This window comes from Macrotis lagotis, chromosome 4 (assembly GCF_037893015.1).
Source record: "Macrotis lagotis isolate mMagLag1 chromosome 4, bilby.v1.9.chrom.fasta, whole genome shotgun sequence".
NCBI classification, from domain to species: Eukaryota; Metazoa; Chordata; class Mammalia; order Peramelemorphia; family Peramelidae; genus Macrotis; species Macrotis lagotis.
The window spans coordinates 172,353,586-172,366,585 of record NC_133661.1 but is presented as its reverse complement, the minus strand read 5'-3'; the positions used below and the strand labels follow the sequence as shown (position 1 = coordinate 172,366,585).

General features: G+C 33.5%; 1 protein-coding gene across 2 annotated transcripts in view; it reads left to right on the top strand.

Moving 5' to 3' along the window:
* Nucleotides 1–13,000, top strand: part of TMOD3 (tropomodulin 3) — a 95,243-nt gene that overhangs the window by 32,582 nt on the left and 49,661 nt on the right. For both annotated transcript variants that reach the window (XM_074234672.1, XM_074234673.1), the window contains exons 2-3: nucleotides 1,655–1,850; nucleotides 7,424–7,580. In XM_074234672.1, coding sequence (XP_074090773.1) covers nucleotides 1,725–1,850; nucleotides 7,424–7,580 — 283 coding nt within the window. In that variant the 5' untranslated portion in view covers nucleotides 1,655–1,724. The remainder of the gene's footprint in view (nucleotides 1–1,654; nucleotides 1,851–7,423; nucleotides 7,581–13,000) is intronic.

Genomic DNA, 13,000 nt, shown 5'->3' with positions numbered 1-13,000 from the left:
GGTGGACCATGATGGTGACAGGAATGGAAAACATGCTACATTGGAATCAGTTCAAAGAAATAGAGCAGTTTAATGTGGAGAAGAGAAAGCTTGGTCTAGTTGAATATGATTGTTGTGAGGAGTTGGAAAGGCATCTGTGGTTAGTAAAAAGAAGACTGGTTCTTTTTTAAAACATGTTTTTAAATCACTTTTGTAAACTGAACAAGTAAATTCACATGTTTAAGCATCAAATCAGTGAATTTTGTCAAGAAAAGTAGTTGAATGAGATCATCCTTAAGGTTCCTTCCCACTCTAAATCTTATAGATCCTATAAGTATTTGAAAGAACTCTCTTATGGAAGAGGGGTTAGATGGGTGTAGTTAGGTCCCAGAAAGGAGGCAGAAATTACAGAGAAGCAAAAAGATTTTAGCTTCCGATAACAGAAAATGAAGCAATTGGAGCTATTTGTGGGTTACTCTTGGGTGGAGTTGAATTTATCACTGGAATTTTTCAAAGAGATGCTTGTTGAAGTTGTAGAAAGGATTCCTGCTTTGTTGTTGCCTTTATTGACTTTGGTACTTGTATCCCAAATGATCTTCCTAAATTCCTGTCTTCAGAGCCTCTTGAAATGCCATATCCTCAACGAATTGTTTGTTGACTAAACAAATAGTTTGGGTGTAACATGAAATGTAGAAAGATGAAAAGTGGTGGTTAATCTTTGAGTTCCCTTAAATGCGAGGTTTTTATATAATTTCTTAGAAAGAAAGGAAATTGGCCATAGAAACCCATGGAGAGGATGGAAGAACAGTCATCAATCAGTCAGTTAGCATTTATTAAGCTCCTAGGTACCAGGTACTGTAGATACAAAGAAGGGAGAAAAATCCTGTCTTTCAAGGAAGTCACAGCCCAATGGAGGAGTTGCAGACAATTTATACATAAAATAATTTGGAGGGAAAGCAATAAGATTAAAGAAGGCTTGAGAATAGCTTCTTGCAGGGGCAGCTAGGTGGTGCAGTGGATAAGGCACTGGCCCTGGAGTCAGGAGTACATGGGTTCAAATCCGGCCTCAGACACTTAATTACCTAGCCATGTGGCCTTGGGCAATCCACTTAACACCATTGCCTTGAAAAATCTAAAAAAAAAAATGAATCGAATATAGCTTCTTGCAGAAGGTGAAATTTTATCTGAGAGTGAAATTCCATCATAAACATTTACTTTATAATATTTTGTTCTCCAAAGCTATTGTAACATCTAAAATGTATTTAAATTAACTGACAAGTTCTATTTTCCTTTCCTTTATCTACTTTTTGATGGAATTGAGAACTATCCCAAAGTTGGATGACAGAAGAGCAGAAGTGAACAAAGAGTTTTGGTAGGACAAACAGGATTATTAGATGCTAAACAGCTGATGTTCTTTAACAAAACTTATTTGCCACAAAGACAGTGACACTTTTGAATTCATAATAGATTTTATGTGTATGTTGATCTGAAGCTGACAATATATATATGTATATGTACACACATAATATATGGCATGAACATATCTATATGTACACACAAAATATATGGACATGAATAAGAAATATTCAACTTTAAAGCATCTAAAAAATGTTATGTAGATTTTGTTTGATTTAAGCAGAAACTATTAATAAGAACACTGTTACTTTTTCCATAGCTTAACAATAAGAAATCACATCTGATTTATAAACGTGGCCAAAATTGAGTGGCATTCTAGTCCACAAATCATGGCACTTCCCTTCCGAAAGGACTTGGAAAAGTACAAGGATCTTGATGAAGATGAACTCCTTGGTAAACTTTCAGAGACTGAACTAAAACAGCTGGAAACTGTTCTTGATGACCTTGACCCAGAGGTGAGTGTTACTGAGAGAGGATAAAAAGTGTTTTTTTTTTAATCCAAATAAATTTTTACACCATTCTTCCCTTTCAAGCTTTTTCCTTTTCTGCATAGAAATCATTGTGCTTTCACTGTTTCCTACTACAGGCCATATTCTTACTTTTATTGACACTGGTACTTGTATGCAAAATGATCTCCTGGAATTCCTGTCTTCAGAACCTCTTGAAAGTGTTTGTTGACTAAACAAAAAAAGGTGTAACATTAAATGTAAGATGAAAATACACAAAAAGTATTTTCCTATCCTGTTTTTTTTAAGGTTTTTTTTTTTTTGCAAGGCAAATGGGGTTAAGTGGCTTGCCCAAGGCCACACGGCTAGGTAATTATCAAGTGTCGAGACAGGATTTGAACCCAGGTACTCCTGACTCCAAGGCCAGTGCTCTATCCACTATGCCACCTAGCCTCCCCCTTAGAGAATCTTTGACAAATACTGTTTGGCCCTACATTAGGACATCTAGAGGATAAAGAAGGCTGGACAGAATGATTAATTTTAAAGTCATCTTTTGAGCAGTTTTAGGTAACCCTAGAGCTCTATGTGAAGTAGCCCATAACAATAACCATAGTTTACTCTAGAGCAGACCTAAATCTATAGCTTGACCAGAAGCTAATTGAGTCTTCATGGGTTTCTTTGGGTTAGCAGTGACCTGTGGTTAAAGTAAAAACCACTGTTTTGACTTTTAGATTTTTACTCTTCAAGACTTCCTTAGAGTTGGGTGCTATACAGCCTATTCCATTCTAAGTTGCTTTACTTTATTAACTTGATGATAACTCTGTAAACTGAAACATTAATTAAAAATGCTTATTTAGGGGAGGCAGCTAGGTGGCGCAGTGGATAGAGCACCGGCCTTGGAGTCAGGAGTACCTGGGTTCAAATTTGACCTCAGACACTTGATAATTACCTAGCCGTGTGGCCTTGGGCAAGCCACTTAACCCCATTGCCTTGAAAAATCTAAAAAAAAAAATGCTTATTTAGGATAAAGTTGTGACTTTTGCATAATAAAACTTTCTTAAGCTAAAATAAAAGTCTATCAATTCTACATGCATATTCCTTTTGGGTATAACTAATTTGTATTTTTACTAAGACTGAAACTTTATTTTTCAACCTTCAGATAATCTGTTTAGGCAAATACTATAGATAAAATCCTTCCACAATGAATTCTTGAAAAATAAAAATTCACAATAACAGAAATATATACAAGTCTGGAGGATTTCCCTGTAGTGATAATGTTGTATACATTTTGCTGTCTGAAATTTTCTTCTTGGAATAATCCAATATGAAGAATCTGCCATCCTAGTATTTATTTAGTACAGTAGAAAGAGTGCTGAATTGGAGGACTCAGGTTCACTCCCTATTTCTTTACTACCTTTGTGACCTTTGGCAAATTCTATTAATCTCTCTGGACCTCAGTTCTTTATAAATCAATCTAGGGGATTAGAGGCAGTCCCTTCTAGCTCTAAGTCTATAAGCTTATTTAAGCTTATTTATATTTAACTGTAATAGAATATTTTTTGACACTAAATGGATATTCATGAGTCTTATTTGCTAATAATATGCATTCTACTTCTGTGATAGAAGGACTTGACTTTCAGTCTCTAACCCCCCCCCCCCCCATGTTGCCAGTTGAGTCTTTGAAGATCATGATTTGTTCCATTACATTTAGTGAAGAAAGTTAGGGCAGGCCCTTCCTCTGTCTCCACCCCCTCCTTCACCACAGTGGGAGTTGGATTCTAAAGTTATTATCTGGCATTGTCATGTGAAAGTTAAACAAGAAAAGGAATGCCAGATTCTTGTGACTTGTTTGTTTTGTTCATAGGGAGAGAAATTTAGAAGCAATTCATTGTTCCTAGGTAGAGAAATAACATAGCCAAGTGCCTTAGTCAGAAAAACATACTAAAGTTTCCATCAACTTTACTTGCCCCTACCTAACAGGGATGCATAAAGTAGGGAAAAAAAGTGGAAGGTGGGTGGGGTAAGAAAGATTGTACAAGACAACTCTGTAATACAGCAGTTTCTCTTCCTCTTCCCTATCATTTTCAGCATACTATTTCACTGCCATTTCAGAGTAGTTATACCACAAATACAGAATGTTTGTACATCAGCTTATGTGTCATAACTAACAAAGAATGAAAACATATTTGGATTCCCAGGAATTCCACCTTAGTGAGATTTAACCTGCTAATTTTATTTCTGACTAGATTAGTTAATTAGAGCATATTGCTCAGGGTTCATATCCCATGAAAGTGAGTTATGATTTCTTTCATGATTCAGACTCACAAAGGTAAACTGGGACCCTAACCAGCCATCTCACAAATGTATTTCACAAGGGGAATGACCCTGATAACAAAGTACTGATGAAATTCATTCAACTATATCGGTAGTGCTATAAAAAGCAACTTAAAATACATGTCTTTTTATAATGTCTTCATATGTGAAGGATTGCACATTTTGTCGATTTTCTTTGAAAGCATTCCAAAATCCTTTTCATGTGCATATGTTGTATGTCTCCAGTTACATTATTAAGTGTTAGGGAACCACTCCCCCTTCTCTTAGTTTTTCAAAATTCTAGTGGAAAATTAGAGTCGGGGGGGAAAAAGCATGCCCAATGCATATCAGGAATTGACTTGAAATTTTTTCTCCCTTAAATGAATTGCTCTATAGCAACATAAATTCAATTAATTATGAATCCCCCGAAATGACCCAGTGGGACTGCAGAATTCTCTGCAGTGAGTTATCTAGTACAATAAATGTTTTCTTTGGACAGTCATTTTCTTCAAAAAGTGACTTTTTTAATGAAAAAATATCCATTCCTGTTAAGATACATGATGATGTTCCCAGTATTATCACTGTCATACCGCAAAGCATCATCAGCCCTACTCTTTACTTCAATAAATTCTATTTGTCATTTTTTTTTTTTTTTGTCATTTCTTTCTAATACAACTCGGGAATGTCTAGAAACATGAGGATAACCACATCTTATTTGGCCTTTGTTTTTCTAAAAGGAATGTATACTATTTCTGTTTCTGTAAGAGCCAAATTCATAATGCTTACCATTTCTGACCATTTATGATTATTTTGGGGCTATACTGATGAAAGCATAGTGTGCGGAAAGCAGATGGCAGGTCTCAAACTCCTGCCTTTTTTCCTCTTGTCTTCAGCAAAATTCCATTCCCTTCAGTTCTTTATAGCATCCTAAAAAATAACCTCTGGTATGAGCTCCTTATGAGAGGTCTAATGAATTTACAGCAGCCAAGAATTAATCAGTTACTGTCAGTCCACCTATGAAATCCCCAATAATCAGTAATATAGTCATAGAATCTTAGATTTATTTTTTTTAAGGTTGTTTTTTTTTTTTGGTAAGGCAAATGGGGTTAAGTGGCTTGCCCAAGGCCACACAGCTAGGTAATTATTAAGTGTCTGAGACTGGATTTGAACCCAGGTGCTCCTGACTCCAGGACCGGTGCTTTATCCACTACACCACCTAGCCGCCCCCAGAATCTTAGATTTAAAAGGAACCATAGTAATTATTTGATCCAAAGTATGACTACTTTCTACAATAAAATAATAATAATAATAATAATAATAAACATTTATATAGTTCTGTAAAATTTGCAAAGTACTTTATAAATTGTTGAGTCATTTCAGTCATGTTAGAATCTTTGTGAATTCCATTTGGGATTTTCTTTCTTTTTTTTTCCAATTGATATTTGGGATTTTCTTGACAAAGATACTGGAGTAATTTGCCATTTCCTTGTCCATCTTTTTTAACTGATGAGGAAACTGAGGCAAACAGGATGACATGATTTTCCTAGGGTCATTTAGTAAGTTTTTGAGGCCAGATATGAACTCCTTGGAAGCTTCTTGACTCCAGGCCCAACAGTCTATCCATTGTGCCTCAAAACTAAAATTTTTTATAATTTTCTTTTATAAATACTGTCTCATTTGGTCTTCATAACAACTCAGAGGTAGGTACTATTAATATCCTATTTTACAGAAGAGGAAATTCAAGCACTGAGAGATTAAGTTAAAAGAATTGAACTTTTGCATTGATATTTCCACTATGCCTATTCCCAACAAGTATGGTAACTGACCTTGATTTGAACACTTGGATATGAGACAGTCCGTTCCATTTTCACACAGTCCTAATGATTTAGGAAGTGTTGTCTTACGTTAAACTTTATTAAATAACTTCTACCCTTTCCTCTGGACCTCTGTTTAATGTGACTAATTACTTTTCTACCTGACAGACCTTCACATGGAGATACCTGTCATATTTTCCTAATCTGTTTTGTCTTCAAGCGTACATTTTCAAAGCCTTCAGCATTTCCTTTGTATAACTTAATTTTGGGTCTTTTCACCATCTTAGTCTCTCTCCTCTCATTGTATTTCAGTCTTTCAGTTTTAGTGTGCTTCTTAAAATGTGATGGCTAAAAGTGGTCTGACCAGTACAGAGAGTAGTAATGTTATTATTTATTGTTTCTGTAGTTCTCCAAATTGAGTTTTAAATTGCTTTAGCTTTTGGAAATCAAAACCACACTATTGGCACACATTGAAGTTGCAAGCAGCTTCCCATTCTCAGTTTCTTGTGGTTGATTTTTTTGAACCTAAAGGCAAGAGTTCACATTTATCTGCATTAAAGCACCCTTTAGTTCCTACCTGTTGTGGTCTTTTGGGGCCCTGCTTTCTAGTACAACTGTACATTTACTCAAAACAAAAATAAATGATTTGGTATGTCACTTAAATATTTTTCGAAACAAAATCCTATTGCCATAAAAACAGAGCTCTTCCTGGCAGGAATTTTGCATAAACTATGGCATTCCTTTTGTGTGTGTTAAAAAATATAAATAGTATATAATCTTCCTCCAGTACTTCATCATGGATTGGTGAATTGTCAAGTCTCTCATTGAAAATTCAAATTCTGGAAGCTTCTACAAAATTGTAAAGATATCTGTTTTGGATTTGGAATATGTCTGTTATCCAAGGACCAGGCTAGCCAAGTTTGTTAGAGGTTCATTATCACATCAACTGCAGAGTAGTCAACTTTTACAACTATTAATGCTCTTGAAGACTCAACTGAAGTGTGAAGTACTTGTTATGCATTTAAATGTAGAAATAGCTGAATTGGGGAAATAATAGAACCTTGAATTATTTAAAGTATTTTTCAAAGTTATTTTAGATATCAGGAAAATTCATTTTGTTTATTGTCAAAAAGATATGAAATTAAAATAAGTCACTAAAGCATGTTTTGTGAAAAAATGAATTAATGACTAATAAAATGAATTCTGTCTAGCTGAACTTTTTTTGTAGTTTTAGTTGAAGAACTTTAAAATTTATTCTCATAGATCAACACTTAATGTTGCTACTGTGGTATTGCTTTCATACCTTGTTTCAATTTAAGAGATATATTCATTTAAATTTATAAATCATTGACCTAACATAGTATTTGTTTATAATGAAAGCTGTTTTCACATAAAGTAGTTTGATTTATATGTGGTTGAAATGTAAATTGCCATGTAATTTTTTGTTTGGGGTAGAATGCACTTCTACCTGCAGGCTTCCGGCAAAAAAATCAAACTTCTAAGAGTGCCACAGGACCTTTTGACAGAGAACATCTGCTTTCATACTTGGAGAAGGAAGCATTGGAACATAAAGACAGAGAAGACTTTGTGCCCTTCACTGGAGAAAAAAAAGGTAAATCCGGGGTATTAAAATTATTTCCTTGGTAGAACTTTTTTTTTGTAGATATAGATTAATTCAGACTTCAGAATTAAATTAATTGGTTATTTTAAAGATTTTAAGTTTTTAAAGTTGCTTCAAAAATCCATTAGAGAAGGGCAGCATGGAGGCACGGTGGATAGAGCAATGACTTGGAGTCAAGAGGACCTGAGTTTAAATCCTGCCTCAGACACTTAATAATTACCTAGCTGTGTTACCTTGGGCAAATCACTTAACCATCCCTTCCCCCACCATTGCCTTGTAGAAACAAAAAAAAACTATTGGAATTTTTTAACCCATTTTTCACCAATTTGATAAAGAAATTTATTCTAATTAGTTTGTTAAATGAGATTTTACTGTAGTATAATAATTGTTTGCCTTAAGATTTTGTAAGTCAGCACAGTGTAAGTTGACCTGGAAAATCTATGTTCAAATTATAACTCCTCTACATAACAAACATCTGTGTGGTCGTTTAAGTTTATTGAGCTTCAGTTTTCTTATCCATAAAAGGGAATAGTAGTACTTGTACTATCTGTTTATCCTACAGGATTGTGATGATAAAATAAGTTTAGTTTAGTGGAAATAGTTTTTAGGAAATAGTTTTTGGAATTAAAAGAACCTGAATTTGCATCCATAGTTTTGCCAGTTTAAAACTTAAATAGCCTTGAATAAGTTGTTTCCCTTTCTTGACCTCATTAATGCAATGGAAAGTTAAATTAACTGATTCTTAAAATCTCTTCTAGCATCCATTGACTTATTGTTTGCAGATCATTGTGCTAAGAGAGAGAAATTAGTTAAGATACAGTCTCTAAGTAGCTTTCAGTCAAACTATAACTATAACGTTCTTTATAGTAGTGTTAAAAATTTTAATAATAATACTATCTAATATTTGTATTTAAATAATAATACCACCTAATGTTAGTATTTAATAATAATACCACCTAAAATTTGTAGCTAGGTGGCATAGAGGATAGAGGACTGGGCCTGGAGTTAGGAAGACCTAAATTTAAATCTGGTCTCAGACATTAGCTGTGTGACACTTGGTAGGAGACTTAACCTTATTTGTCTCAGTTTCTTAATCTGTAAAAGGAACTGACAAAGAAAATGATATCACTCCAGTAACTCTGCCAAGAAAATCCCAAATTGGGGCAGCTAGGTGGTGTAGTGAATAGAGCACCAGCCTTGGAGTCAGGAGTACCTGGGTTCAAATCCAACCTCAGACACTTAATAATTACCTAGTTGTGTGGCCTTGGGCAAGCCACTTAACCCCATTGCCTTGAAAAATCTTTAAAAAAAAGAAAGAAAAAATCCCAAATGGCATCATAAGGAGTTGGGCCCAACTGAAATGACTGAATAACATCACCTCCATCACCATCAAACATTTTTATAGTGTTTTTATAGTTACAGAGACCTTTATGTGATTTATATTTATGTGTGTATGTGTATATATACATATATATATCCATCCAGATATGTATATATATCATTTGATCCTCACAGCTATGTGAGATATGTAATACAGATATCCTTATTTACATTTTTATCATTTTTTGGTTTCCTGCTTGTAACAATTTCTTATTTGTATCAAAGCAGATTTACAAATTGTTGGAGTATTCTAGAATTATAAAAGTCTTACCCTTAGATCCACTTCCTACTATAAGGGCATTTTAAACTACTGTTTGGAATTTTTTTGTTGTTGTTATTAGACTTCCTTGGAAGAAGATTTCTTAACTTTCTGGGTAAACTAATTCCCATTTGACAGTATTCATTTCAAGAAATTTTTTGTTGAATCCCACACATTGTACTTTAAATCCATTTAATTTTGTTTTGGAGATAAAGAACTGTTGCTTTTTATTTTCCATATGATAATTATTTTTGTACATGAAGTCAGCTAAGACTTTCTGCTTCTAATTTCCTTTAAATTTTTCCTTTGGGCTTTAATTGTCTGACTTTTCAGGTACTATATAACCAGTTTTCATTCAAGGATTCGAGTAATTATTAAAATCTCCAGATCTCAAATTGCACCTTGTATTTCTTAGTAAAAATATCACAATGTGGTGTAGAAAAGATTGTGACCTCATCTTTAGTATTCAATCTAGAAAAATGCTCATTGTGGCTAATCCTGAATAGTTAGATCTAGAGTAGAAAAAGAATGATTACTCATCTAACATCACTCTCATTTATAAAAGATGTAATGACTGACTTGTCCCTGTGGCTTGGGTTCCAGGTGTACTTCAAAAGAGGTAAAGTTTAGAGAGAGAGAGAGAGAGAGAGAGAGAGAGAGAGAGAGAGAGAGAGAGAGAGAAAAGGTGAGATGTTGAAGAGTGCAAAGGAAAGAAAGATAGAAGGAATTGGGAATTTATTTTGTATATAAGGAAACAGGTTATGTAAAGAAAAATCTTAATACATTGAAATTATGCCTTTGTATTTGGGGCAGGAAAAATTAGTAATAACTGGCTTTAGTGTGGGGGAAAGTTTAGACAGTGTGTACAAGAAATTAAAGAAACACAAGGCCATAACATCTGCTAAAAACTGTCAAAAAAGGGGGCAGTTAGAGGTGGTGTAGTGGATAGAGCACTGGCCCTGGAATCAGGAAGACCTAAGTTCAAATTTGGCCTCAGACCTAACTGCCTTGCAGAAACCTCCCCCCAAAAAAATGATTTAAAAAAGCTCATCAATTACCTGAAAAGATTAGTTATTTAAACTTGACACTTCATTTTTCTAACATTTTAGATAAGAAATTCATCATAATATTAATTCTAAGATTTTAGTATCATATTTGTTGGAGAATTCAGAATCAAAAGGAATATTATTTTCAAGTTAGGGAACTAAGGGACAAAGAATTAAATGACTTGCCCGAGCAAATTTACCCAGACATTGTTTTTCTACATAGAATTCTACATGCATACTACACAAAATAGTGGAATACAGATTCACAAAGATAAAGAATAATTACATTTTTATTGTATTTACAATCTAATTACAACTAAATTACATTTAGTTAAGAACTAAATAAAACCATATGAAATGTTTTATAAATACTGTATTACTATAGGCAAAATAACTTTTGTTCCTTAATAACTTAGCTACTTACATTTGTACCTTACTCACCCCCCATGTAGGAAGTGAGATAAAACTTTAAAAAGAAACAAAAGGAAATAGAATAAAATCCTGTTGGAATGGTTTTTAATGTAAACTTTTACTTATTTCTTCCAGTTTTTCATTTGTTTTTTCCTCCTTTTTTCTTTATTCCTCTTTATTTTTTTTTTCTTTTCTCTTTTTACATCTCCTTTTTCCTTGGTCATGGCTCATGTTTCCTAACTGTTATTTTATTTTCTCCCCAATCCCTTTATTCCTCTAATCTACTCTCTTAAGCAACTGAAGGTAAGCCAAATATTATCTTAGAGTTGCAAAGGTCTATTATGGTATAGTAGAAAAAGTTGGCCTCAGAATACCTGGGTTCAAATCCTTACTTTCTCACTTAAAACTGCTAATCTTAACCTTAACAAACTTCATGTGCCTCAATTTCTTAATAAGTAGAATATAACTAATAATAACTGCACCAATTGTGCTACAGTATTATTGTGAGAAAAGCAATTTACAAATGCCTTTGAACATTATTCTCCGTGACAGCACTTTGACATCTGTATGTTACAAATTGATGTGTGCTATAATAATTTAGTAATATAAATGTATTCTACATTTATATATTACATGTTTGTATGTAAATATCATAGTATGAATATATAAGTGTCATATATGTTATATAAATATATGTATTTAGAAAACTTACTAAATGATTATAGTAAATTATATAGTGATTATGGAGTGGCTAGGTGGTACAGTGGATGGAGCACCTGGAGTCAGGAGTACCTGACAAATCTGGCCTCAGACACTTGATAATTACCTAGCTGTGTGACCTTGGGCAAGCCACATAACCCCACTGCCTTGCAAAAAAAAAAATTATGTAGTAATTAAAAATTTTAAAGACTATGTGTGTGTGTGTATATATATATATATATATATATATATATATACACACACACACACACACACACACACACATATATGTATATATATATGTGTGTGTGTGTGTGTGTATTGGTTATACACATCCATATATAGCATATATTATTCATTGTATTTATTTTTAAATATATAAACAATATATTTATACAGCCATTCATTGCCTATGTAACCTTGGATAAGTCGTTTCTCCTCTCATGGACTTCACTGTCTTTATCTGTAAAAATTAGGAAGTTTGGACTAGATGACCTTTAACTTTGTTTCCAGCTCTAAATCTATGATCTAATAATCTTTCTTGAAAGATATCAATAGAGTCACCTTATAAAGTAACCAGGTGATGTCAGCATATTATGGTTATATTTTGAGAAGCATGAATTGATTGTACATGTATCCAAACTCATATAATTATAGTAACAACATTTATATAGTTTTTACTTTGTGCCTGGCACTGTGCTAGGTGTCTTACAGTGATATCATTTGATCCTCTCAGCAGCTCTGGGAAATGTGTTAATATCTCCATTTTACAGATATAATAACAAGCTTTTTAAAATAGTGTTATTTTTCATAGTTTTTTTGGTTCTGAGTTCATAAAACAAATTCAAGAAACATTTATTAAAATAAAATTTAAAAAACATATTTATTACCTGGAAATTTTGTGACATTTAGTCAATAACTGCTTTAATGGAGGAAGGCAGTTCAGCTCTGGTCATTTCAACAGGAACATTTGAAATTACTGTTTTATTGAAAGTCTATCTTTTCCCCTGGAAGAGTATGTTCAGTTTTGCTGGTTAGTTGATTCTTGGTTTCATTCCAAGCTCTTTTGCCTTCCAGAATATCATATTCCAAGCCTACAAACCCTTAATGTACATGCTGCTAAGTCCTGTGTGATCCTGCCTGCAGTTCCACAATACTTGAATTGTTTCATTTTGGCTGCTTGTAATATTTTCTCTTTGACTTAGGAGTTTTGGAATTTGGCTATACTACTCCTAGGGGTTATTTTTTTAATATTTTTGAATATTTTTCAGTAGGAGATCAGTGGATTCTCTCAATTTCTATTTTACTCTCTGCTTCTAGGATATCAGGGCAGTTTTCCTGTAGAAATTCTTTAAAAATGAAGTCAAGGCTCTTTTCCTGATCATGACTTTCAGGTAGCCTAACAATTTTTAAAATTGTCTTTCCTGAATCTGTTTTCCAAGTCAGTTGTTTTTCAATGAGATATTTTACATTTTCTTCTAGTTTTTCATTCTTTTTGGTGTTGAATTATTGTGTCTTGATTTCTCACAAACTCATCAGCTTCCTTTAGCTCTGTTTTATATTTGAAGGATTTGTTTTCTTCAGAGAGCTTCCTTGTCTCCTTCTCCATATGGCCC